This window comes from Mus musculus, chromosome 1 (assembly GCF_000001635.26).
Source record: "Mus musculus strain C57BL/6J chromosome 1, GRCm38.p6 C57BL/6J".
NCBI classification, from domain to species: Eukaryota; Metazoa; Chordata; class Mammalia; order Rodentia; family Muridae; genus Mus; species Mus musculus.
Window position 1 is genome coordinate 120,105,756 of NC_000067.6, and position 25,235 is coordinate 120,130,990.

Consider the following 25,235-nt stretch of genomic DNA (forward strand, 5'->3'; position numbering starts at 1 on the left):
TCCTGAGGAACCAGTAGGACTGCTCTCAGGTGTGTGAGTGTTGAGGTGGTATAGGCAGGTAGCTGACAAACCTACCTCAGCCCCGGGGGAATCACCTTAAAAAGCAAGTTTAAAAAAAGTGCTTACCAGCACCTCTACAGGTGGGGTTGGGGAACTGCTTTTGCAAGCTTGTTCTCCAGAGTGGATCCCATGACTTTCAAAGGAGCACAAGAAGTTGTCATTCTTGTCCCTGCTTCAGTGGAGATGCAGAGCGGAGGGATAGCTGGTGGTCGAGAGAGGGGACAGACAGGAGAGAACAAGCAGGGCCTTCTAATGCTTTTATATCACTGTACTGGCTAGTTTTGTGTCAACTTGACACAGCTGGAGTTATCACAGAGAAAGGAGCTTCAGTTGAGGGAGTACCTCCATGAGATTCAGCTGTAAGGCATATTCTCAATTAGTGATCAAGGAGGAAAGGCCCCTTGTGGGTGGGACCATCTCTGGGCTGATAGTCTTGGTTCTATAAGAGAGCAGGCTGAGCAAGCCAGGGGGAGGTAAGCCAGTAAAGAACATCCCTCTATGGCCTCTGCATCAGCTCCTGCTTCCTGCCCTGCTTGAGTTCCAGTCCTGACTTCCTTTGGTGATGAACAGCAGTATGGAAGCGTAAGCTAAATAAACCCTTTCCTCCCCAACTTGCTTCTTGGTCATGATGTTTGTGCAGGAATAGAAACCCTGAACTACAAATTGGTACCAGCATAGTGGAGTATTCCTGTGACAACCTGACCATGTTTTGGGGAGGACTGTGGAAGGACTTTGGAACTTTGGACCAGAAGATCCATTTGCTGTTAAGAACTCTGTGGGATGTTGTGTAGGAGCTTGGAAGATAATGTTGAGAACAGTGCAGAAGATGGAGGCCTGGCTTGTGAAATTTTAGAGGGAAAATTAAAAACTCTTTTCAGGGCCATCACTATTTTGGATTGTGAAGATTCTGTGGTTCTGGTTATCTGGGGCTGAAGAATCAGCTGTGATTAACAAGATACCAGAACTACTAAAGTAAAACCTTTGCATTACTGTGACTATTGATGCTGGTTAGCTGGAGCTAAGAAATTAGCAGTGATTAAGAAGAGACCAGCATCATTGAGGTGACATCTTCTGGGAAGTGTTTTCTGAGAGCACGGAGGCTGTGTTCCAGAGATAGCCAAGGTTGTACCTTGTGTTGTGGATGGACTTAATAATGTGTAAGAGTTACCAAGGTGGTACTGGTTTTGAAGGCATGAAGGGGTCACACAGAGCAGCTGAGGCTCGACACTGTGAGAGGCCATGGAAGGCCATTGGTGAAGGTGCAGCCTCAGTTGCAATTGATGGCTCAGGACTGACTGAAGGGGTCATGCAGTGTTTTGGACATGCCAGTACCACGAGATGACCACCAAGAGCAGCAGTAGTGGAGTACAGGTGACTGGAGCCTAGAAGACAATGTGTGTGCTACAAAGGGCATGGCTGGAGAAGTGACCCAAGCCCTTGGAGGAGCCCAGAAGATCATGAGTTGGATCCCAGACATTGGATGGTTGGAGATTGATTTTAGCTTTTGATTGTGACTGTGCCCTGATATATTTCCCTCTTGAAGGAAGTTTTTAGTGAAGCCCACAGTTAAGAGACTTTTAATTATAAAGACTTTGGATCTTAAGAGAGATTGAAATCTTTTTTTTTTTTTTTTAGGTATTTTCCTCGTTTACATTTTCAATGCTATCCCAAAGGTCCCCCATACCCACCCCCGCAATCCCCTACCCACCCACTCCCCCTTTTTGGCCCTGGCTTTCCCCTGTACTGGGGCATATAAAGTTTGCAAGTCCAATGGGCCTCTCTTTGCAGTGATGGCCGACTAGGCCATCTTTTGATACATATGCAGCTAAAGACAAGAGCTCCCGGGTACTGGTTAGTTCATATTGTTGTTCCACCTATAGGGTTGCAGTTCCCTTTAGCTCCTTGGCTAATTTCTCTAGCTCCTCCATTAGGGGCCGTGTGACCCATCCAATAGCTGACTGTGATCATCCACTTCTGTGTTTGCTAGGCCCTGGCATAGTCTCACAAGAGGGAGCTATATCTGGGTCCTTTCAGCAAAATCTTGCTAGTGTATGCAATGGTGTCAGCATTTGGAAGCTGATTATGGGATGGATCCCTGCATATGGCAATCACTAGATGGTCCATCCTTTCGTCACAGCTCCAAATTTTGTCTCTGTAACTCCTTTTATGGGTGTTTTGTTCCCATTTCTAAGAAAGGGTAAAGTGTCCACACTTTGGTCTTCGTTCTTCTTGAATTTCATGCGTTTGGCAAGTTGTATCTTGAGATTGAAATCTTAAGAATTTGTAAAGACTGTGGAACTTTAAAAGTTATTTAGATCTTGGGGATGAATAAGAAACTAAGAGTTGAGGCTTACCAGTGACATGTTTGTATGTCAAGTTGACAAGGGATCAATTGTACTGGCTAGTTTTGTGTCAACTTGACACAGCTGGAGTTATCACAGAGAAAGGAGCTTCAGTTGAGGAAGTGCCTCCATGAGATCCAACTGTAAGGCATTTTCTCAATTAGTGATCAAGGGGGAAAGGCCCCTGTGGGTGGGACCATCTCTGGGCTGATAGCCTTGGGTTGTATAAGAGAGCAGGCTGAGCAAGCCAGTGGAGGCAAGTCAGTAAAGAACATTGCTCCATGGCATCTGCATCAGCTCCTGCTTCCTGACCTGCTTGAGTTCTAGTCCTGACTTCCAGTCCTGACTTCCAGTCCTGACTTCCAGTCCTGACTTCCTTGGTGATGAACAGCAGTATGGAAATGTAAGCTGAATAAACCCTTCCTCCCCAACTGCTTCTTGGTCATGATGTTTGTGCAGGAATAGAAACCCTGACTAAGACAATCACCTAAGCCATAATCTCCTTATTTGGATAATGAACACTGCAATCTCCCATACCCTCAGCACCCCCTTCAACTGTGTTTTGCTTTCTGTAGTTCCATGACCTTTGATAAACAAGTCCAAAAGTACTGTGAGGCATTGGGGGTGTGTACCTGGAATCCAGCTACTGGGGAGGCTGAGACAGGAAGGTCCTGTGTTCGAGGCCAGTTTAGGCTAAGTTATTGAGACCGTCTCAAATACAGAAAAAAAGTGTGGAGAGGCCAGCTCAGTGCAGTGCCTCTCTTACTGCAGGGGAGATGGGTAGTCAGTAAAAATGCTTACTGGAGACCTGAGATTGACCCTAGAAGGGTCACAAAAGCCAGGGTTGTGTGCCTATAATCTGCGCACTCCCACAGAGAGATTAAAGGCAGAGGCCTCAGAGTCTCCAGAAGCCTAAGGGCTACCTAGCCTGGCAGACACAGTAGAGAAGGAACAAAAGAAACACTGTCCCAAAACAAGGTGAAAGGTGGCCATGGGCTCGGGTTCTTCGGACTCCTTCATGTGGCCAAAGTGTACCCAGACCTGCACGGACACACAAATGCACATGTATGCACACACACACCAAACAAGCAGAGGATTTGAAACCTTTTAAAAGGGACGGTGGCTCAGTTGGGAAGCTGTTTGCCGCCTCAGCACCAGAATACCCATGAAAAGTGGCGTGTGGCAGGGCTCAGAAGCAGACAGGTAGATTCTGGGACCACTGACCAGCTAGTTGAGTGGGAAAAGGTAAATTCCAGATTTACAGAGAGACCCTGTCTCGAAATATAACGAAGAGAGAGACCAGACCAACCTCTATCCCCTGGCCCTGCGCACCACAGGGTAGGGCTGGGGTGGAAAACTCCACAAGTAAGCAACTTACAATTTTTAGCTAACCAGTATATGGCTATACCTTCTTATTTTGTTAGTTATTGCTAATTTTGATGTGTATATTTCATACATTAAACCACAGGCATGTATATAAAGGAAAGAATAGTGTGCATACAGTTTAATACTTGTTTCCTCAGGCATCTGTGCCACATCTTGCAATGTGCTCCCCAAGAGCAAGTTCACTGTAAGGAGATGAACTTTCCATGCCAAAGGACCGTGGGGGTGACCCGCAAAGACAAAAGTAAGACGATGCACGAAAGCCCTATCAAATGCTCAGTACACAAAGGCAACTGACTGAGGCCACCGAAGTGGTAGCCTAGAGCCACTGACTTCTCAGTTGCACAGAACGGTCCCTTCCCACACCCAGAGAGAAGCATCGTCATGTGGTCAGAAGGCTGTCCTGGAGCCAGAAAGTCAGGCCTGAAGGCTTCCTAACCAGGAAAGGGGAGGACCTGGTGCCCTGCAGGCCCAGTTGCCTCAGGAGCCACAGCAAGGCAGACTGCTGTGGCGGCTGAGTAACCAGCGGAGTGACCATTAGCTCCAGATCCAAGGCCTCCTGGATTTCCACGACTATAGAGCTGGAGGTTGCTAGCGATTGCAGTTAAAAAGCTGTTGGGAGACGAGATCTCCATAAGGAATCTTCATGGCACCAGCTCCGCGCTGGAAGCCGCTCACAGTCTCGTGAAGGTTCACTGCCCCCCTCCAGGGGAGCTTGCTGAGTTGAACCTTGAGCCACGTCTGGATGGAGAAGGACATTTTGAACTTTACTTAGGGTATTTCCCCCTTAATTTTCTGTCTGCCTCTCTCTATCTCTCCATGCTACACTTGCTGTCTATTGTTGAGATGTGCCATCGGCGTACTCTGCTGTGGATTTTTTGAGATGGAGTACCATGGGGTAGGTGTCTCTGTTAACATCACGGCCAGTGGTGTCCATCTGAGAGAAGTTAGAAGGAAATTTGGTTCAACAGGGCTCTGTGGTCAGTGTTGGTTCAAACCTCAAGCGTCTAATTCCAGGTTGTTTATTTTTAGGCATATTTAGGCACAGCACAACTTGGGGGAAAAATGTTTGCTGGTGATAATTAACTCAATCCCATGGCCACAAAGCTTAAGATACGACTACATCACAACACTTTTAAGATACAAGTGACATCTTCCATAAAGGTAGGTTAATCTTTCATAAAGGTAAGGGAAGCAGGCTCCAGGTGAACAATGCTCATGATAGGGTCTTCAGGAGGATAGCATTACCGAGTGGGTGAGATAAACAGGTCAAGATAAGGTTCTAGGGGAGTCAATGAAGTCTGATTGTTAAAATACACAGGGTTGTGTCTTCAAAGGGAGTGGTATAATCCTTTTTTCCACCCCTAAGGCTGGGAGCTGAGGTGGTTAATAGCTTGGTGAGCTCTGTGCTACCTGTATGGCCAGGCTGTACTGTGATCCTCCGGTGTCAGCCTCCAAGGCAAATGGGACCCCAGGTATGCATCACCCTGCCTGTCTCTTTCGGTACACCTCCTTTCTGGGAGTGCTTCAAGCTGATTTACTTTTGGAGTAGCCAATAACAGACAAGCAAACGGTTAAGTGGTCTCACCAACCTCGGTGGAATGAGCTAGGTAGGGCAGAACAAGAGAGTAGGGGCTCTGCCTTGACCATGACATTACATTAATAACCAGGAAAAACACACTTCCTCACACACCACCCTGTCATAAACTCTGGGTGCATGGGTGGACTTGTACCCATGCCGTTTGCTGTGTTAAAGCAATCTCCACTCACTCAGATGATGATAATGTGTGTGTGTGTGTGTGTGTGTGTGTGTGTGCGCGCGCGCTCTTGCACGTGCGCGCATGATTGCATGTAGGCCAGAGAAGAGTTCTAAGTGTCATTGCTCAGGCACTATCCACCTTATACACCTTATACACCTATTCTTATGTGTATAAGTGTTTGATCTGTCTGTCTGTGTACCATATGCATGTTTGGTGACCATAGAAGCCAGAAGAGTGTGTTCGATCCCCTACAAAATGCAGTTAGAGGCAGTTATAAGCCATCTTGGGTCCTCTGCAGGAACAGCAAGTGCTCTTAACTGCTGAGCCACCTCCCTTGTCCACCTTGTTTAAAAGACAGGCTCTCACTAGCCTAAAACTCACCAGGTAGGCTAGGCTGGATCCTGGAGAGCCCCGGGGGATCAGCCTGTTTCTGTGTCTCAGGTGCTGGGATTATAAATGCCTGCTGACACACCCAGCTTGCTAAGGGCTCTGGGGACTGATCTCAGGCCCTATAGACAGTGCCATCTCCTCAGCCCTCAGATGGTACCTTTACGCTTGCTTCCTTGAGCTCCCACTGCCTAGAACAGAAGTACACACATTTAAGCCGGCTCTTTCCTGTTCCGAGGTACAGAGGGTGCCAGACCCAAGCATGAAGGCAGCAGCAGCTCGCCTCCTTCCCGCCCTTCTTCAGACTTTGGCTTTGGAACCAGGGTAAAGAGCAGTGTTTAAAAGCTGTTTTGTAGAAAAACCAAAAAAAAAAAAAAAAAAAAGCTGTTTTGTTTCTCTGTATATTTACTAGCGAGGAGAGCCCCCGTGAGGTACTCTCAGGCCTCACTGTTGTTCTGGGCGTGAGGCTGAACTGTGGCTTTGGACCTGGGCTCTGGGGAGGGAAGTTTAGAGGGCTACTTGCCCTTGGGGTATTCCTGAGTTCCTTCCAGCCTCAACATGGCCACCCATGGGATGGGAAAAGCACCACAGTATGTTCTGGGCTGCAGCAGGGTCCTGCCTGGGGCATGCTTTTGCCTGCTGGCTTTTCTTCTGAACAGCAATCCTGGCAAAGCCCAGCCGTACTTTTCTGTGGCTTTCCCTTCTTCCCACCAAGGAAGTCCTTGGCTCACTGGTCAACCGCTTCCCTGCCTGCACTGTGACTCAGCTTTGAAAGGCAGCCTGGGAGACCTCAGCCCAGGGCATATTCTGTTCCTAAGGGTGCTCCCACCTTGCTCTACAGTGTTCTGGATTCAGACAATGTCAAACACTGTTAATCCTGCCTTCCTTAGAACCTGAGGGTGGCCCCAAGATGGGGCTCTTACAACATCTCAGGTCCCAGCCAGCTTATCTGATCTGAGGTGGCTAGAAGGAGGAGGAAGGCAGGCTACTCCTCTAACCCAGTCCTTCACCACGGCTGCGCACACACAGGAGTTAGTGTGACCACTCTCTTACAGTCCACCCAGGTAAAGAGGGCAGAAGAACACATCTTCATTTATGTTTACTTTTATGACACGGGGTCTCGTGTAGTCCAGGATAGCCTTAAATTTGCTCTGTCACCAAGAGATGGCCTGAATCTACCTCCTGGGTGCTGGGATTACAACTGTGCACAAGCAGCACATGGCGTTTTATGCCATGTTGGGGAACTGAACCCATGGGTTTGTACACACTAGGCAAGCACTCTACCAACTGAGCCACACCCGCAGCCCCAAAGCACATCATTAGAGGAAGCAGAGATGAGAGATTAGCAGAAGGGAAGTTATTTCGAGAACCCTGACGGTGGGCTCTGAGATGGCTCAGTGGTAAAAACGCCTGATAACCCCATTTCAAGCCCTAGGACCTACACGGTAGGGGGAGAAAATCTGCTCTGGCAAGTTTTCCTCTAATCTGCACATGTTCTGTTGTATGCACACCCACCTGTACACACATAAAATGCATTTAAAGATAATAAAAATTAAACACACGCACGCAAGCACGCACCCAGACAACAGAGTAACCCAGGCACAGAGTAACAAATGTACTTTTAATTGATTGTAGGTAAAAACTACAGAGGGAGGAGGAGCAGAGGTTAACGCTGGCCCTAATGTATCACAGCCATATCATCTACATTAGAAAAAACCAAGGCATTATGTCCTCACAGGTCACACGTGTGGCTGGCCACCAAATCTGGTGATTTATATTCCGTATTTCTTCTTTAGCTCGTCTACCTTTTCCACATAGGTCTTCATGGCACTTTCCTTGGAAGTCCCTGGAAGGAATTGGAAGGAATACACATCAGGGAGGCTGTATGCTAGAAAGGCAAGGTGCTGGCCAGGGTGACCAGCCTTTGCTTTTTAAAAAACTTGTGTGTGCATACTTCACAGTGGATGCAATATGTGTGTCTCTGTGTTTGCCAGCAAATGTGCACGTATGTGAAATGTAGGGGTCAGAGTTACATGTCAGTCTCCTCCTGCTGTCTGTGGATCAAGATGGAAAACCCTCATTTCCTGTACTACTGAGCACAAGCTGCCATGCTGCCTGCCATGATGATAATGGACTAAATCTCTGAAACTGTAAGCCTGTCCCAATTAAATGTTCTCTTTATAAGAGTTGCCTTGGTTATGGTATCTCTAAATGGCAACAGAACCCTAAGACGATTAGTATACATATGTACCAAAGGTATGCAGGTACCTGTGGGAGTGTGATGAGGGTGTCAGATCTCTTAGAACTGGGAGTTACACCGGGCAGTAATGGTGCATGCCTTTAATCCCAGCACTTGGGAGGTAGAGGCAGGCAGATTTCTGAGTTCGAGGCCAGCCTGGTCTACAGAGTGAGTTCCAGGACAGCCAGGGTTACACAGAGAAACCCTGTCTCGAAAAAACAAAAGAACAAAACAAAACAAAACAAAAAACCAAAAAAAACAAACAAAACCAAAAACAACTGGAGTCACAGGCAGTTGTGAGCCACTTAATAAGTCCTAAGAATCAAATCTAAATCCTCTGTAAGCACTATAAGTAACCCTAATCCATTACCCATCTCTCCAGCCCCACACTACCTATTTAAAAAATTATGTATGTATTTTGCAAGGGGTGGTGGTAGTGGCGATCTGAATGAGAATGGTTTAAATGCTTGGTTCTCAGTTAGTGGAACTGTTTGAGAAGGATCAGGAGGTGTGGCCTTACCAGAGGAGAAGGCGTGCCACTGGGGGTGGGGTTTAAGGTTTGAAAAGCTGATGTCAGGGTCAGTCTCTGCTGCCAGTGGACCAGGATATAAAGGTCTCAGCCTACTGCTTTACCATCATGTCTGTCTGCTTTCTGCCATGATAATCATGGACTACCCTCTAAAACTGTGAGCAAGCAGAGTTGCCTTGGTCATGATGTCTCTTCACAGCAATAGAACAGTAACTAAGACAGGAGGAAGGGGGCATAGACATACTATAGCATGGGTAGACATCAGAAAGGAAACTTGTGGGAACTGATCCCCATGTGGGTTCTGGGATCCAACTTAAGTTGTTTGGCTTGGTGGCAAGCCCCTTTACCCACTGAGTCATCTCACCAGACCCTCTACTTTATTTTATGAGACAAGATTTCTCACTGAACCTGGAGCTCATGGATTGGCCAGTGAGCTCAGAGGATCAATCTGCTTGTCTCTGCCCCTTCTAGGTTACTGGTGCCTGCTACGGTGCCTGGCTTTTTACACAGGCACTGGGGATCTGAACTCGGGTCCTTGTGCTTACATGACAGGCACCTTGCTGACTGAGCAATCTCAGATATCTAAGCTTTTGACACTGCAGGAATATGTCTGTCTGTTGTCTCCCATGATAATCATGAACTAACCGTCTAAAATTGTACGTGTGTTGGGCTACAGGTTGGATGCATCTGCTGAGATCCCAGTTAAATCTTTGGAGATCGTTTCTTACATATCTAGCACAGCCCTTTTACATCTCAGAGATGGCTTGAGGACTGGACTCAGGGCCCTCCAGGGGGTGCTTTACCATGCACTAAGCACCTGCATGATGCGTCACCCATGAAAGTAGGACAGCAGACAGCGTGGGGCCCCAGCCTTGTGGACAAGCAGGAAAGTGTCCCTGCACTGATCTTCTTGGTGCTAAGAATCTCATGTTTGCCTTTAGCCTATGGACTATTTGCTTTGGACTTTTTACCTCCCACAGCTGTACTACTGGCTGTGAGCAAGCTAAGCCAGCCGCCCTCTTCCCCACAGCGAGAAGCTGCGAGAAGAGCTGAGGACTGAGCAGAAAGTAGCTGGTTTTTGGAGAGGAATGAAGCAAATCTTTGTCTCCTTGTCACAGCACAGGGACCATGAATACACCCCGAGGGACATACTTGGTTCCTAGCGTCCCCTAGGGAAACAAGAAGTCCTCAGGGACTGAGAGAGCTTATTGTGAAGCTCTACATGCCCGGGGGCCTGAGAATGGTGTGGAAAAGGAGCAGCCAGACTTGCCTGGCCCCCTAGCAGAGCATTTTAGTGTGCTGCGGCCCTTCCTGAGTTCACGCCTTCCTCCCTTGTGAGAGGACAGAGGGCTTATTCAGCAACTGGCTAGCAAGCGTACGAAAGCTGCCAACGGCTTTGGTGCCAGCTTTCGGGGCTTGCAGCCATGGGAACACGTGATTTAGTGGATCCTGGACACTTCTTGGATGATTGTGCTTTTGCAAATAATAGTTCCATTCACTGGCCTGCATTACCTCATCCCCCCTTTTCATGTGCCCTTCTGGCTGAAAGGGAACTGGGGAAGGCCACTCGGCTAAGGGGTCACTGCCTGGCCTTGTTGGGGAGAGAAAGGTGTGGACAGAACTCTCCTAACTCTGGACACATCCAAAGTCCATGGCGACGGTATCACTCCCCAGTCTGTTTCTCAGCGGCCTCATCCGCAGGCGCTTTCCCTCCAGACAACTCCTATGCCCAGTGACAGAGAGCTCTTAGAAAAGTTATCAGTAACATTTGGAGGGAAAAGAAAGGCTATGACCTAGTTTTCTCCATGTGAGGGTGGCGAGCTGGGCTGGCTTCCAAGATGTGCCTCCTGACCTTTGCTCTCCCCGCTCTGGAAGGGAGCCTGCAGTGCCCAGCCTCACAGGGGAGGGAGTTGATCAGAATGTGTGTTACCTTTCAGCTTGTTCCACGAGTCCCACTTGGCTTTGCCCTTGAGGTCCAAGAGCCCCGGCCGATCTGCAGCGAGGGAAAAGCAGACACTGTTAGGTTTGCTACAAGTTCTAATGGAGGACTTTCAACTCTTCCCAGGAAAGCCAAGAATTTGCTACTGCTGTTGTTTTTCTGTTTTTTTCAAGACAGGGTTTCTCTGCGTAGCCTAGGCTGTCCTGGAACTCACTCCAAAGATCAGATTGGCCTTGGACTCACAGAGCTCCATCCCAGCTCTGCCTCTTGAGTGCTGGGATTTTAAAGGAGTATGCCGCCACCTCTTGGTGTCAAGACAGTTTTTATAACATTATTTTTATTGATTATTATCATGAACCCCAACTACACTTCCCAGTCCTTCCAGCTCCCCCCAACCCTCCCTCAAACCCCCCCCAAACAAAAAAATCCAACCCCTCCAAAAAAAAAAAAAAAAACCCAAAAAAATCCAATCAAGTCCAATTTGCGTTGCCCGGATACTCCCTGGAGCATGGTCAAACTTCCAGTGGCCCCCAGTCAGAAGCCATCAATTGTGAAGAGCGACAACCCGGCATTTTTATTACGGTTTTTAAGAACTCCTAGTGTCTCACACAGTGGGTTCTATTGTAAGAAACCCAGACGGGTTTATAGCAACCCAAATTTAAAATTGAGAGAAGACAGGATAAAAAAATATATGCCCTTAGGTTTTTATGAACTGTAAAGTTAAAGGTTTAAAACCCAGTGTTTTACTTTAAGAAACAAAAAACCCATTCTTCCTTGGAGCTGGGGATGAGGCTGAGTCGGCAGAAGCCTCCCTCGCATGTCCAGGGCCCTGGTGAGCTTCAGCATGTATCAACAGGGCATGGCATCACAGGCCTATCATCCCAGCACTTCAGGAAGTAGAGGCAGGAGGATCAGGAATTCAAGGTCATCATGGCTACACAGTGTTGCTTGAGGCCAGCCCAGGCTACATGAGGATTTATCTCAAAAAATCAAATATAATACAATAAAAGAAAAATAGGCAGGCATAGTGTTCACACACCCATGATGCCAGGGGCTGTGGGGCCGGGAGGAAGGAAAGTTCAAGGTTTTGCCTTACAGAGAGCTTAAAGCCAGAACGAGTGGCTTAGTGAGATTCTGTTTCAAAATTAGAAAAATATTAAGTAATACAAGGGCTGGGAATGTGGCTGAGTTGGCAGAGCGCTTGCCTATCATGCTCCCAACCCTGGGTCCTAGCACCAGCACCAGATAAACTGGGCATGGGAATTAATATCTGGAAGGTGGAAGCAGGAGGATCAGAAATTCAATGTTATTTTTGGCTATATAGTGAATCTGGGCCAGCCTCGGCTACATAAGACTCTGTCTTAAACAAAATAGGGGGTGGGGGAGTGCAAAGACTAAAAATCCTCAAAACCAAACCAAACTTCTACTTTAACCAAGATAAATAAACAAACACCCATTCGTGTGGTTCAGAATCCAAACATTCTGAAAAAATAAAATAATAAAATAAAATAAAATAAGGCCGGAGAGGCGGCTCAGCACGTAAGAGCACTGGATGCTCTTCCAGACGGCCTAGGTTCAATTTCCAGCACCCACATGGTAGCTCTCAATTGTAACTCCAGTTCCAGGGGATCTGATAACTCTCAAACAGATAGACATGCAGGCAATACACCAATTGAAATTAAAACATGAACATGAAATTAAAACAACAACAAATCTAAAGAGAGCTTTTAGGGTCTCTCCCCATCCCCCTTTCAGCTTGCTGGTTTCCCTTCGAGCTACATTGCTATTATCTGAGGGGGTGGGGGTGGGGGTGGGGCTCTGCCGTCCTTGCCTGTACTTGTCTTTATAATCTGGCCCTATTTCCACACATCGCTGGACTCCTTCTTGTTGTATCTGGAGGTTTTGTCTGAGGACCACGCTGCTTCCAGAGCACCTGCTTTTGGAAAGGCCTTTCACCATCCTTCCTTGGGGGACAATTTCATTGCTAGGAGCAGAAACTGCAGAGTGTGCAGCTTGGGGCACTGAGTCTGAGAAAAATAAGTTCCAGGAACCTCACTGGAAGACTGTGACTGCAAAGGAACCCTCAGAGCCTCAGAGGAAGACTCCCTGCCTCAGAGGAAGTTCTCCTTAGATGGAAGCGTATACTTGCCAACACGCCAAGTGTGCACACCACTGTGCAGGTGTGGAAGCCAGTGGACAACTTTTGGGAGTCAATTCTCTCCTTTCACCAAGTGGCTCCTTTAGATAGTCAGGCATGGCAGCGAGAACCTGCTAGCCATTTCGGTGATCCCTGCAACGTCTAATTCAGAAGCCGCTTGCCCCCTGTGGCCACTGAGCCCTTGAAACACAGCTTGCATAGCTACAGACTGGCCTTTTGGCATTACTTAGGTTTAGCTGTTTTCAGCTAAAACCCATATAACCACTTGTGGCTAGTCTTTGTTGTATTGAACCAGTACAGCAAAAAACAAACAAACAAACAAGCCGGTTCCCTGACCAGGCAAGGGTGGATTCCAAGCTAGTCTACTGATGCTTATATTCCAGCAAGTACCAATAGCGTGGCTAGAGGCCAGGCTCTGGGAAAATACTATCTAGCAGAAAGCATCCACAGCTCTCTGTTCCCTTCCCACTGGCTTCTCCTTCCTGGATGTTTATAAGCCCTCAAATCTCTGACCTGCTTGGCTAGCCACTCCAGCTCCAGTGGAATTGGAGGCCATGCTTGGTGGGTGACTGAGGCATACATTTTCTTCTATGCTGTCATGAGTCCTTGCTGGAACACACTGTGTTGCTATCTCAGGCTATAGCCACTGCTCAAGGCACAGAAAAGACAGTATCATAGACTAAGGTAACCCACAGCATAGTTTCAAAAGCTATACCAAGGGGCTGGAGAGACAGGCCAGCCAGTAAAGTACGAGGGTGTGAGTTTGACTCCCGGAACCCATGTGGGAGGGAAACAAATATAAGGCCACGCAGCAGCCTGTGCTTATAACAGTGCTGGAGAGGCAGAGACAGGCTGGCCCATCAACCTACAATACTTGGCAAAAAAGAAAAATCTGCCCAAGATTTTTGGATAGGGAGAAAAGTCACCTGGATAGGGCAGACTTGGGCCAGCAGCACTTCTGCCTTGCCCCAGGGTACCAGATATGATGTATCTGCTCATCTATTCGGCTTGGGAAAGAGGCCAAGCACTCCATGACCCTGTTCATCTGATGGAAACGGGAGGCTCGAGAAAGCGACTGCTGAGCAACAAGGCTGGAGCCTTTGCTGCCTTCAGAGTAGATGCTGAGATAATCAGTAAAGTCCTTGTAAACCCACACTGACTCTGCTCCCAGAGTCACTAAGAGTTTAGGGAGATGGTCTTTGCAGGTGACAATCTCTCAGCTTAAGGTCTCCATACCAATGTTCTGTCATCACAGCCTGCCTCTGGCAGTCGGAAGGCGAAGTTCTCAGACTCCCGGGCTGCCGAGCCAACTTGGCCCGCTCTGATGAGAAGCTGGGCATACCTGTATTTACATCGCCCACAGTAGCTTGTTTGAAGTGACTGTAGATGAACAGCATCTCTTCATCAGTTGGCTGAGTCTTGAGGCGCTTCACCTCCTCAGCGGCTTTGTCAAATTCAGCCTAAGAGTGAGGGAGAGGGAGAGGAACGAGATGTAGGTTGCCTGAGTGGGAGAGGCCCAGGGATGCCTCCCATATTCCCTCTTCTTGCCAGGATTCCCTAAGGCCCACCTGTCCACTCAAGCAGTTACAGCACTGTGTCAAGTGCTGGGAATAGTTTTGGCTCACAGTGGAAGTGCACGCCCTTGAAAATTTTCTTGCCCAACTAACTGCCTGGGCCACCACTGGCCCAGATCCAACAATTGCTGGGGTTCCAGTAAAGCCCGACCTATGATCAGCGGAGATTGACTGGGCAGTAAGGGGAAACGTGGTGTGATCAAAACAGTCGATCAGAGTTCAGGAGAGGAATGCGGTGGAATCCAGTGTCTGGAGCCAGCTGGTCCCTTCCTACAGGGGCCTGGAGTTCAGCGTTGACCTCTGTCCCAGTGCCCAGATTAGGGAGAGGCAAGTGGGAGGAGTCAGAGATCGCCCTACAGGGCTCAGTCCTCGGTAGTGGTCTCCACTGGAGGGAAGGAAAAGGCTTCTGGACCACCTCACCTACTCACATCTCTTCTGTACAGGGGCAGGCCAGGCACAAGACTAAATACCTTCCCCGACCTCCAGGCTCTTCAGCCAGGGCCTGTATGAGTGCCCCTCTATTCCATTCGGTTCTTCCCAGTGTGGGATTCAATCTTCCCTGTCCTTCCTTCCCTCTTACGCCCCATCTTTCTTTCGAGGACCCTGTTCCTGCTTCACCCAGGAGTTCAGCCCACCGGCAACTCTCTGGCAGTTCCGGCGTGGGTGGCAGTTTTACATATCTGCAAGGGAAAAAGTTCCGCTCCCCAGGCTATGAGCTGGGCTCGGATCCCAGAAGAGCTGCGGGATATCTGAGGAAATAGACCCGGCTGTCCCCAAACCCACAGCATCTTCGCAGCCCGGCGGGGCACACGCAGTACCTGAGACATACTGGTGAGGTGATACGGATGCCGAAAGCGCGGGAGCAAGCTCAGAAGCAGCAGCAATCAAGTCACAGAGCGCACCAGCTAGCGCCTTTAAAAGCACAACCCCGGCGTTCCAACTGAGCTCGGGCGAGCGGCAGCAGCCAATCAGAAGTCGGATCTGCTTTCGGGGGCGTGTCCATCCTAGCGGAGCGCTCCAACCCTTCCCGGACCCAAGAGGGAGTTTATTGCGCACGCGCGGGGAGGAGCCGCGGGGCACGTTGGGAGCAGGTGGGACGCGTTTCGTTTTTTTTTTTTTTTCCGTGGGGGAAGGGACGGACGGGACATTCTCCGTCAGGGCAGTTGGGCAGGAGCTAGCAGGCACTGAGAACGCGTGAAATGGGGTGCTGCGGGAGGAGAGCAGAAATCAGTATGATTCTTTCCCTTTAACTCTCATGCGGATTGGAAAGAGGCCGGAAGTTGCATCGCTGGTTGAGTAAATTATCCGACTAGAAAATGGGATGCCCCGACCCCTTTCGGAAAATCCAGGGAAGAATCCCCGGTGCACAGCGCAATGGTGGCCCGCTGGACCAAGTCCATATCTAGGCCTTTTCTTCTGAACTTCTGGCATATTCTTTGACATTGCCCATACTTGTCGGTCCTGCACCCCTAACGCAGTCTTGTGTTCCATCAGTGCTTTATAAAGGCGGAGACAATGTGATATAACAAACTTGCACAAGAAGAGGTGCCCATCGAGCCTTGGTTAAGTGAATAACTTTTCAAATGGTTTTTAAACACGTGACCTGATGCTTGCCGACTCCTAGACCTTGGACACGCAGCAGAGGACAAACAGACGAATCTTTGCTACTTTGCAGCGTCTTATAGTGGGTTCATAGTTGATTTAGTTTAAAAAGTAAAGAGTTGGAAGTTATAACTGATGTGTGTGGAGAGGGGTTGGGGAGAAGATGCTGTTTGAGCGAGTCCTGCAAGTCGGAAGGAGCATTCTAGCAGAAGCAGGAGTAAGCAGGAGTTACTGTGGACACTGAGGTCTTTGAATTCTTAGTCTCATTAGTGAAATAATTTAAAACTGATTCGGAAGGAAGCTTGAGGACAATTATATTAAAAGTTTGAGGTAAAAAACCCACAGGACAGACAAGCTGAAAATGTTGACATCCACTGGGGAGAGGAGACTGGGGAAAAGTTTTGCCTTTTTTTTTTTTTTTTTTTTTTTTGGTTTTTCAAGACAGGGGTTCTCTGTATAGCTCTGGCTGGTCTCGAACTCAGAAATCCGCCTGCCTCTGCCTAAGTTATGCCTTTTAAGCTAGACACGGAGGTCAGAGAAATTGAGAAAACCCAGAGTGTTAGGGAGAACATGCTTAGGAGTGCACAGCAGGTTCAGAGGGTTGAGTTTAGACGGCATTCAAATCCAAGAATATGTGTCCCGGGACAAAAGACTACAGCGGGGCAATGAGGAAGTACAACTAAGTAAAACACGACAGAGCTGCAGAAGTAAGAACGAAGTAAGCTGAATAGGTGATGGCAGAGGTTGTTCATTTTGGGCATGCAGGCAGTCATTCTGATGGAGTCATGGGGTGGGGAGGGGACTTTTCAACAGAGGTGATGGTGCTATAGGGGCCTTGGCTCCATGGGAGAAGGAGGAAGGGCGACAGCACAAGTGGGCGGGAGGATTTAGAGGGCTGAAAGAACTTTCTGGCAATGGATACAAAGGTGAAAGAGAGGGGTGATAGAAAATTCTCTGGAGGTCATTACAAAAGGGAGATAGTCTCTTCTCACTTCCTAATGTGTGGCCAGAGGCCTGGGCCACAGTTTGCCACCCTGTCTACCTGCCCCCTCATCACAGCTGTAGTGGTTTGCAAAGGCAGGGCTAGGGCTGCTGCTCGGTGCTGGAGAGAGTCTGTCTGCCTAGTATATGTGAGATCCTGGGTTCCATTCCCAGCCCCGCAAAAGTAGAAAACTTAAGTCCGAGCCTTCAGATGTCACCAGCAGCTTCGGTCATGTTTTGTGGAGTGTTTGGGAAGGAGAACTTTAATTGCAGGGAACACAGGTAGATTTGTTAGTTTGTAAGTCACTTTGCTTAGAAAGCAAAAGTAACAAAAATGTTGGAGGTGAGTTTGGAGAAATTGCCTGTGAAGTATAAAAAATGTCGATGTTTTCTTTGTCACTTCTGAAAGAGGAAGTGACTCCACAGAGCTTTGACTGGACTCCCATGCGGTCAGTGGATCCGTGGGCATGTTGCCGTTATCTGTATGTAGTCTGTATGTATGTAGTATGCCAGTCTGTATGTAGTTCCAGGTTGAGTTGTTGGTTGCTTGTAGGAATATAACTCACTTTATTAATTCCAGGTAGTGGTTCCAGATGAGGGTACAAAAATTATTTCAAGGAGGTGAGGGACATGCTGAAGGGTGTGGACCCTTGGGAGCTAAGCTCTCTTGAGCCAGAGGGGACAAAAGAAGGTATCCTTGTAGAGTTTCCCAGGCACCGTGTCAGAGAGCCTGAGGCCATGCTTCTCAGCACACCTTGTGCCTCCTTCCCTTGCTGCTCAGCAACTCTTTGTTGGTGTCTCAGCTATGGGAACGTCACTGCTAAGCCTGCCCTTCGTGCTTCTTCCCCAGGGAGCTAGGATGGCATTTGGAGGCCTTAGAAAAACTTGGTCTATTATTCCTTGAGTGCCTTCCATTTGTTTTGGAGACAGTGACTCCGTTGTCCTCGAACTTACCAAGTAAGCAGGCTAGACTGTCTGGGCCGGTGAGCCCCAAGGACCCTTCTTTTTCTGTCTCCCCAGCACAGGTACTGCATGCCACCATGCCTGACTGTTTTTGCATGGTTTGTAGAAATTGAACTCAAAGATTTTCATGCCTGTGTGGCAAGCACTTTATTGTCTGAGCCTTTTCAGCATTTGGAATTTAATTTTTAAAAGTAAACTGCAGGGATTGGCAAGATGGCTCAGCCGGGAGATCCCTTGCCCTGCTGTCCTGACAATGTGAGTGTAACCCTCAGAACCCGTATAAAGGCGGAAGGGGACAACCAAGTCCACAAAAGTGCTCTCTGACTGCTATGTGTGTGCTGTGTCATGCATGAGCTTGTATGCATACACACAGTCCATGGACACACATGATAAAAAAAAATGCTTTGGGGCAAGTCATGAAGTTTTTTGACTTACAACTTTCTGCAAAACTGGAAAAGGTCATTGGTTTTCATAATCTTGAGTAATGATGGGGTCCTCAGCCTGCTCATGTCCTCATGAAGGACTCTCATCATAACTCTTGTTATGATGTCATGTTTCTACTGTCTGCTCTCTCCTGTCCCTGAGCTAAGGAGAGCAGAGCTCACCATGCACTGGCCGCCTACCATCTCTTCATGCTTGCTCCTCTTAAGAACTCAACAAATCCTTATTGACTGAGTACAGTGCCTGGTTTTTTTTTTTTTTTTTTCTGTGAGATTTGCTCCTTCTGGCTAGGTGTAATGACACCCACTGAGCTCCCAGGAGGAGGGAGACCAAACCAGGAGCATCCCTGAGAGTTTGAGGACAGCCTGGCCTCACACTAAAACCTTGTCTCAGAAAGCAAATGAAAAGGCCTTGGGAGATGGTTCAGTTGGTAAAGCGTCTGCTCTGCAGAGACCTGAACTAAGATTCCCAGCCCCATGTAATTGTTAAAATGTATTTTCTGCACCGGGGAGGCTGATACAGGCAAATCCCAGGAGATTGCTTGATGGCCATGCTGGTCAATCTATAAGCTCTGGGTTTACTGAGAGACTGTCTTAAAGAGTAAGATGGAGACCAATTGTGGAAGATATCTAATGTCAGCCTCTGACACAAACACACACACACACACACACACACACACGCACACACACAAAGCATACATCACATTCATACACATAATACAACAAAAAAAATGGCAAAAAGAAGAAATTCAAAAAGTTCCTTTTAATTAGCTGCCAACTTGGAAACCAAGTGAATTCATTAGAACTGATTATCAGATCGTGGGCTAGAACAAACAAGGTGAACTCTGGCCAGAGGCCTATGCAATCTCCTGGTCACGCTCCCAGCTTTGGAAGCAGAGGATTTAAGATGGGGAACCCAGCCAACTTATCAGGCAGACTGACTCAGCCCATCAGTAGGAGTTGCCAGTGTTGGAGCTTGTCCTCGTGGTTATGAGTCTAGAAGGTATCACTCTGGCTGCCCACAGGCTTCCTTGAGCTCAGCGTAGTTAGACTGAGCAGGTGTGAAATGCCTACTTTGAAGCAAATCAGAAAGAAGTTGGTTATTTTATAACTACCATGCCACTACTGGATCAATAGGCATATCTTGTCAGGCAGGTCAGTATCGTAACTCAAAGGATCCAACACTGGATAGACCTAGCAGTTTGCAGTACACCTTCTGGCTATGTAAGCTAGCCAGCACGCAGAGTTTCTCCTCACTTTGAGGTTGATTTGTGTGTGTGTCTGTATCCATGGGTTTGCCTTATTGTTAGCTTAAAACACATGAACAGGTGAAAATTGTTCCTGCCCACTGGGTGTGAAGAGCAGTTTAAGATTGAGTTTCTTGCTTTAAAGGAAACCTCTAATTTCTAAAAGTAACCTAACCATTAAGAAAAGAGTTAAGAACAAATTAATGCTGCGTGAGAACTTCCGTGGAAGGCAAGGGTGTTCCCACACACCCAGTTAACACTCAGAGCTTGGTTTCCATTTTCTAGGAATGTGACTCTTCTGGCCAGGCTCCAGCAGTACAGCAATGGGGAGAATAGTATGTTTTCAAAGGGATGGGGAAGTGCTTCTGGGATAGGAGTGGGGAGAGGGGGCAGACGCCTGGGCTCTGTGAAGGTTGAGGGAGGTAGGAGTCCAGAGAGCTCGGTAGGAAGGTAAGGATGACTTTCCTACCATGCAGTAAGAGGAGGCTTGCTAGCCGGAGCTCTGAACGGCCCTCTTCTTTGCAAGAATTCTTCCTTTCTCAGATGTTGAGAGGGGCTGCATAAATGCAGGCATTAGAATGTGTGCAGCACACCCTGGGTACCATTCTCTACCATCCTCTCCTCTTCCATACCCAGGCAGCGTGGGTGGTGGTACCCAGTGCTGGACACCACGAGGGCTTGAGGGCGGAAGATGGTAGGGAAGTGTCCTTGACTCACTGGGAGAAAGGGAAGGATCGGATGTTCTAAGTCATCCTCTGCTACAAACCCTGTCTTAGCCCCTTTATGAGTTCACGTGTGTTTGTGTGGGGGTGTGTGCATGTGCATGCATGTGTGAAGGCCAGAGGACAACCTCAGCTGGTGGTCCTCAGGCACATCTACCTTTTAGTAATTTTGTTAGTTTTGCACAGTCCTTAAACTTTTTTTTTAACTATGTGTATGTATGTGTGTCTGTGTGTGTGCTGTGTGTGTGCAGGTACCCATGGACGCCAGAAGAGGAGATCAGCTCACCTTGGAACTAGAGCTATAGATGATTGTGAGTGGCTCCGTTTTTCTTACTGAAAATCAGTGTGTGTGTGTGTGTGTGTGTGTGTGTGTGTGTGTTTGAGACAGTATGAGTGTTCAAAGGCCAATTGGCAGGGGTGAGTTTTCTCCTCCTACCTCCTTTATGCCGCTCCCCTGCATCCGCCCAGCTAGCTGGCCCTCGAGGTTCCAGGTGTTCCTCTGTCTCTGCCTCTTATCTCCCTGTGGGAGTGCTGGGATCACAGTTGTGAGCCTGTACGTCCGGCTTTTCACGTGGGCTCTGGGAACTGAACTCAGGTCGTCAGGCTTACAGGCAAAGGCTTTTCTCTGCTGAGTCACCTTAGTGGCCCCACCTTGCTTTTGAGACAGGAACTCTTCCTGGACTGGACTAGGCTAGGCTGGCCGAGCAGTGGACCCCAGGGGTCTGCTTGTCTCTGCCTCCTCAGTGCTGGGGCTACAGGTGCTTGCTGCCATGCCCGGGTTAGTTTTTAAACACGGGATTTGGGGATTTAGCTCCTTGTTTAAGGTCCTTGTGCTTGCAAGGCTTCGCCAACCAAGGCGTTTCTCTAGCCCTTTCTTAGTGTCTCTCTTTGATATCCTCACTTTGACAAAGAAGGGGATCACTGACATTATTACTAGCCGGAGAGAAATGTTCTGTTCATATTAGCAGCTGAGCTGAGGTAGGGGTCCTGCTCTCCTTGGGCCTCTGCAGCTGCCTTGCTGGCGAATGCCTTGCTACTGTTATGACTTGCCTTCCATGGATGTTAAGATGGGCTAGGAGGGTGACCTTACTATAGTGGATGGAGGGACAGTGCTGGCCCTCTTACACCATCTCTGTGGAGAGGGAGGAACGTGTGTGTAACCAGCGATGGGGTGAAAGTTGGAGATACTCAGGTGGCCTCATAGCCATGGGGAAGATGGAAGTAGGGTGCCCTGTGGCCCAGATCCCTTCCTCCTCTGACAGATGATGGGGCCCCATTAAAGCCCAGTGAGGATAGGACTCCTACTATCCTTCTGATGTTTCTGATCCAGGTAGAGGTATGGTCGCAGTCTTTGGTGGTCTCTACTAGAGCAGAGCCATCCCTGCCTGAAGCTTTTTAACTTGCTAGGTTCCTTCTGTGCTGACTTTTGTCTAAAAATTGCAAACTCTGTGTGTGTGTGTGTGTGTGTGTGTGAGAGAGAGAGAGAGAGAGAGAGAATGAGAATATGATTCTGGTGTGTATGCCTTTGTGACCGTATGTGTATGTGCTTCTTGGGTGCCTGTGGAGGCTAGAAGAGGGTGTTGGATCCCCTGGAGCTAGGATCACAGGAGGCTATGAGTCCCTTGATACGGGTGCTGGGAGCCAAACTTGCAAGAGCAGCAAGTGCTCTTAATTGTAGGTCCACCTCTCCAGCCCCTAGAGCTTTCTGATTTCGATTCATCATTGGTATTTATGAGATTGGAGAGTTGCTAAGCAATGATGTCTGAGACCCAAGAAACTTCAGGAAACTAGTCTACCGCTCTCTTATGCCTCAGACCCTGAGGTCCCTAGCTTGCCTGCCCTCCTCCCTCCATGTTTTAGAGTTGAGCTTTGTTGTGTACAGAACATCAGGATATGGAATTGCACTTAGCAGGACATAGGGAAAAGAACACCATCTCTTCATGTAGGACAGCACCACTTGGAGCTCATTATTAGGATTTGTTCTTATTTATGTGTATCTATGTGTGTCTTTGTGCGAGCATGCACCCATGTATAGTGATGCTCACAGAGGCCAGAGAAGGGTGTCAGATCTGCAACTGGAGTAACAAGCTATTGTGAGCTGCCCAGTGTGGGCCCTGGGAACTGAACTCAGGTCCTCTGGAAGAGCTGTGCTCTTGACCACTGAATCGTCTCTCCAGACCCTGAATCTGATTTTGCCAGGCAGAGTAGGGCACAGCTGTAATTCAGTAAGGATTTGAAAGGATGAGACAGAAAGATTTCAAGTTTGAGGTTTAGACTTGGGGTACATAGCTAGACTCTGTCTCAAACAACCAAACACCCCTCCCCCAACAGACAAAACAATAAATAAATAAAACTTATTTTTAAATTACTTCTACAAAGTACACTAGATTCTGAATGTGTAATTCCCATGTGAATCTTCTGTTTTTCTTAGATTATTATTTAAAAATTTAAAATATGTATAAATTTGCCTGCATGTATGTCTGTGTACCACATGCACACCTGGTGCCCATGGAAGGCAGAAGATGGAGTTGGGCCCTGGAGCTATAGTTACAGATGATTGTGAACAGCCGTGTGGGTGCTGGGAACTGAACCAGGTCCTCTGCAGGAGTTACAAATGTTTTTAACTGCAGAGCTACTTCTCCAAACCCTTCATAGAGTGTCTTTGTACCATTACTTTATTTTCTGTGCATGTATATGTAAGTGGGCATGTGTGTGGAAGAAGTCAGACGACAACTTGTGAGGGCGGCTTCACCCCTTCCACCCTGTGGGTCCTGGATATTGGACTTCAATCCTAGGCTCCTCAGGCTTGGGTGCAAATGCTTTCACCCATTGAGCCATTCAGCCAGCTCTCCTGGACATCTGCTCTCCTGTGCGACTCTTAAAAGTCCAGCGAAGACTCTTGAGTGTCCAGTGTCTCCATTAGTGCTACTGTGGTTATTGGAAATGTGGGTATAAGGTAGAACATCACCCTATCTTAATATGGTCCTAGGATGTTGTAGATAAAGTACTTGCCTTGCAAGAGTGAAGACCTAAGTTCAAGTCCCCTGAGCCCATGTAAAGGTTGGATATGGAAATGTTACACTTTATCTTCACTCCGGGCACTCCTACTGGAGATGGGAGGAGGAAACAGCAAAATCCCTGGAAGCTCATGGGCCAGTTAGCCTGACTCTGCAATGGCCAGAAAACAGTAAACCCTCAATCAGGGTGAAAGGAGAGGTCAAAGGTTGTCTATCCTCTGACCTCCAGTGTGTGCCATAGCACGGCCAGTCCCACACAAGATTTCTTTTTTAAAAAAAAAAAGAAAAGAAAATGAAAAAGAATGCAGGTGGTCAGCTACTTACTAGTTTGTCCACTAAACCTGACACCAGATCAACTGAGCCTGTTTAATGTGCACGTTTGAGCGTCCAGCAGATGTAGCTTATCTTCCAAACACCCTTCCTGGCTCGAGTATTGCCAGATAATATCTGGAATTGACCTCTCCTGAGTGTTCTCTCTGTTGTTCCCTGGATGCTAACTTGTTCTTTCTAGCCTGTCAAATGCTTCCTTCGCGGAACATGACCTGGATGGAACTCAAACACCGCACATTTGTGAATGACCCCGTGACCCTAACACCTCCATCCTCCTTCCCTCATCTGTCAAGTGAGGATGACTACAGAGAGCCTGGAGCTCTGTTTGAGTCGGACCCTCTGAACTGCAGTCATCACCATCACGAGGGTGGCTTCTAGTGCAGAAGCTGAACAGACATAAAAGATGAGGTCAAATCCTGTGTGTGTTTCTATCATGCCAGAACCAGCAGAGGTGGCTCAGGGGGTAAAGGCACTTGCTGCCAAGCCTAACAGCCTGGCAACCTATCCCCATGACCCACATGGTGGAGGGAGTGAACCAGGAGACAGATGTCCTCTGACCTCCACATGCACATTCACACTCACATGCATGCACACATGAGCACAAATATTTTTAAGAGTATTTTAAAATACTTGTGTGTGTGTCTCATCCTGGCGCTCACTCTTTTTGGCTGATTGGCTGGCCAGGAAGCCCCAGGGATCTCACTTCTGTTCCCACCCCCTAGCATTTGCTACAATAGTCAGCTTTAATGTGGTGCTGGGAATTGAATTCAGGTCCTTACCCTTGTTATGCGGCACTTTTCTTACTGAGCCATCTCCCTGGATCAAGTGTCATTTCTTTAAAACACACACACACACACACACACACACACACACACACACACACATTTATTTGAGAGAGGGGGGCAGGTATATGGGACTGCACTTGTGCCGTGGTGTGTATGTGGAAGTCAGAGGATATCTTGTGGTATCAGTTTCCTCTTTCCTGGGGTTAAAACCTGTCTCAGGAGGTGGACATCAGTCCTGAGAGTGACACCTAGGGTTGCCCTCTAGCCTCCACACACATGTGCAGGTCTTGAAGGCCCTGCAATTCATGCCTCCTGTGCTGTTGTTCTGCCCTGGAGTCCCCTTCTCTTTATCTGTGTCTTAGAAACAAGGTGCAGAATGGCTTAAAACAGCAGAAATCTGCTGTCACAGAGCTCAGCAGGCCCACGCTTTGTGAAAGATGCCACCAGCAGCATTCTAGTTTTCTTTCTCCCACTGTTGTAAAAAAAAATACTTGGGCCACATACAACTTGGGGAAGCAGAGGGGTTGATTTCACCTACAGATCATAGTTCATCATTAAGTAAAGTCAGGGCAGAAACTCAAGCAGGAGTTTGAAGCAGAAACCACGGAGGGACACTGCTTGCTGGCTCTCATACTGACCCAATGCTTAGCTAGCTTTCTTACACAGCTTGGGATACCTACACAGGGAATGATGTAGTAGCCCACAGTGGGCTGGGCTCTCCAAACCATCCTCCACCCCCATGCCCACTGAGCTAGCCATCCCTCAACTGAGACTCCC

At 48.1% G+C, this 25,235-nt stretch overlaps 2 protein-coding genes across 9 annotated transcripts in view; one reads left to right on the forward strand and one right to left on the reverse strand.

The window, feature by feature from the left end:
• Positions 1-7,524: 7,524 nt before the first annotated feature.
• Dbi (diazepam binding inhibitor) lies at positions 7,525-15,341 on the reverse strand. 2 transcript variants are annotated; one of them, NM_007830.4, is made up of 4 exons: positions 15,190-15,341; positions 14,140-14,257; positions 10,631-10,693; positions 7,525-7,778 (listed from the first exon to the last, which is right to left on the reverse strand). In NM_007830.4, the coding sequence occupies exons 1-4, from the start codon at positions 15,196-15,198 to the stop codon at positions 7,705-7,707; spliced, it is 264 nt and encodes an 87-aa protein (NP_031856.1). In that variant the 5' UTR covers positions 15,199-15,341; the 3' UTR covers positions 7,525-7,704. The 2 variants fall into 2 exon arrangements, with proteins under 2 accessions (NP_031856.1, NP_001033088.1); NM_001037999.2 differs by lacking the exon at positions 15,190-15,341 and adding an exon at positions 15,007-15,164.
• 3110009E18Rik (RIKEN cDNA 3110009E18 gene) overlaps positions 15,327-25,235 on the forward strand; it is a 67,109-nt gene continuing 57,200 nt past the window's right edge. For 2 of the 7 annotated variants that reach the window (XM_030243151.1, XM_006529893.3), the window contains exon 1: positions 15,327-15,462. Coding sequence is in view for 3 of the 7 variants with exons in the window: in XM_017312451.2 (XP_017167940.1) it covers positions 20,632-20,637 (6 nt within the window). In the remaining 4 variants the exon portion in view is untranslated. Of the gene's footprint in view, positions 16,056-16,421; positions 20,638-25,235 lie in introns of those variants that run through there. The other 5 variants (NM_001172074.1, NM_028439.2, XM_017312451.2 and 2 more) reach the window with 5 other exon arrangements.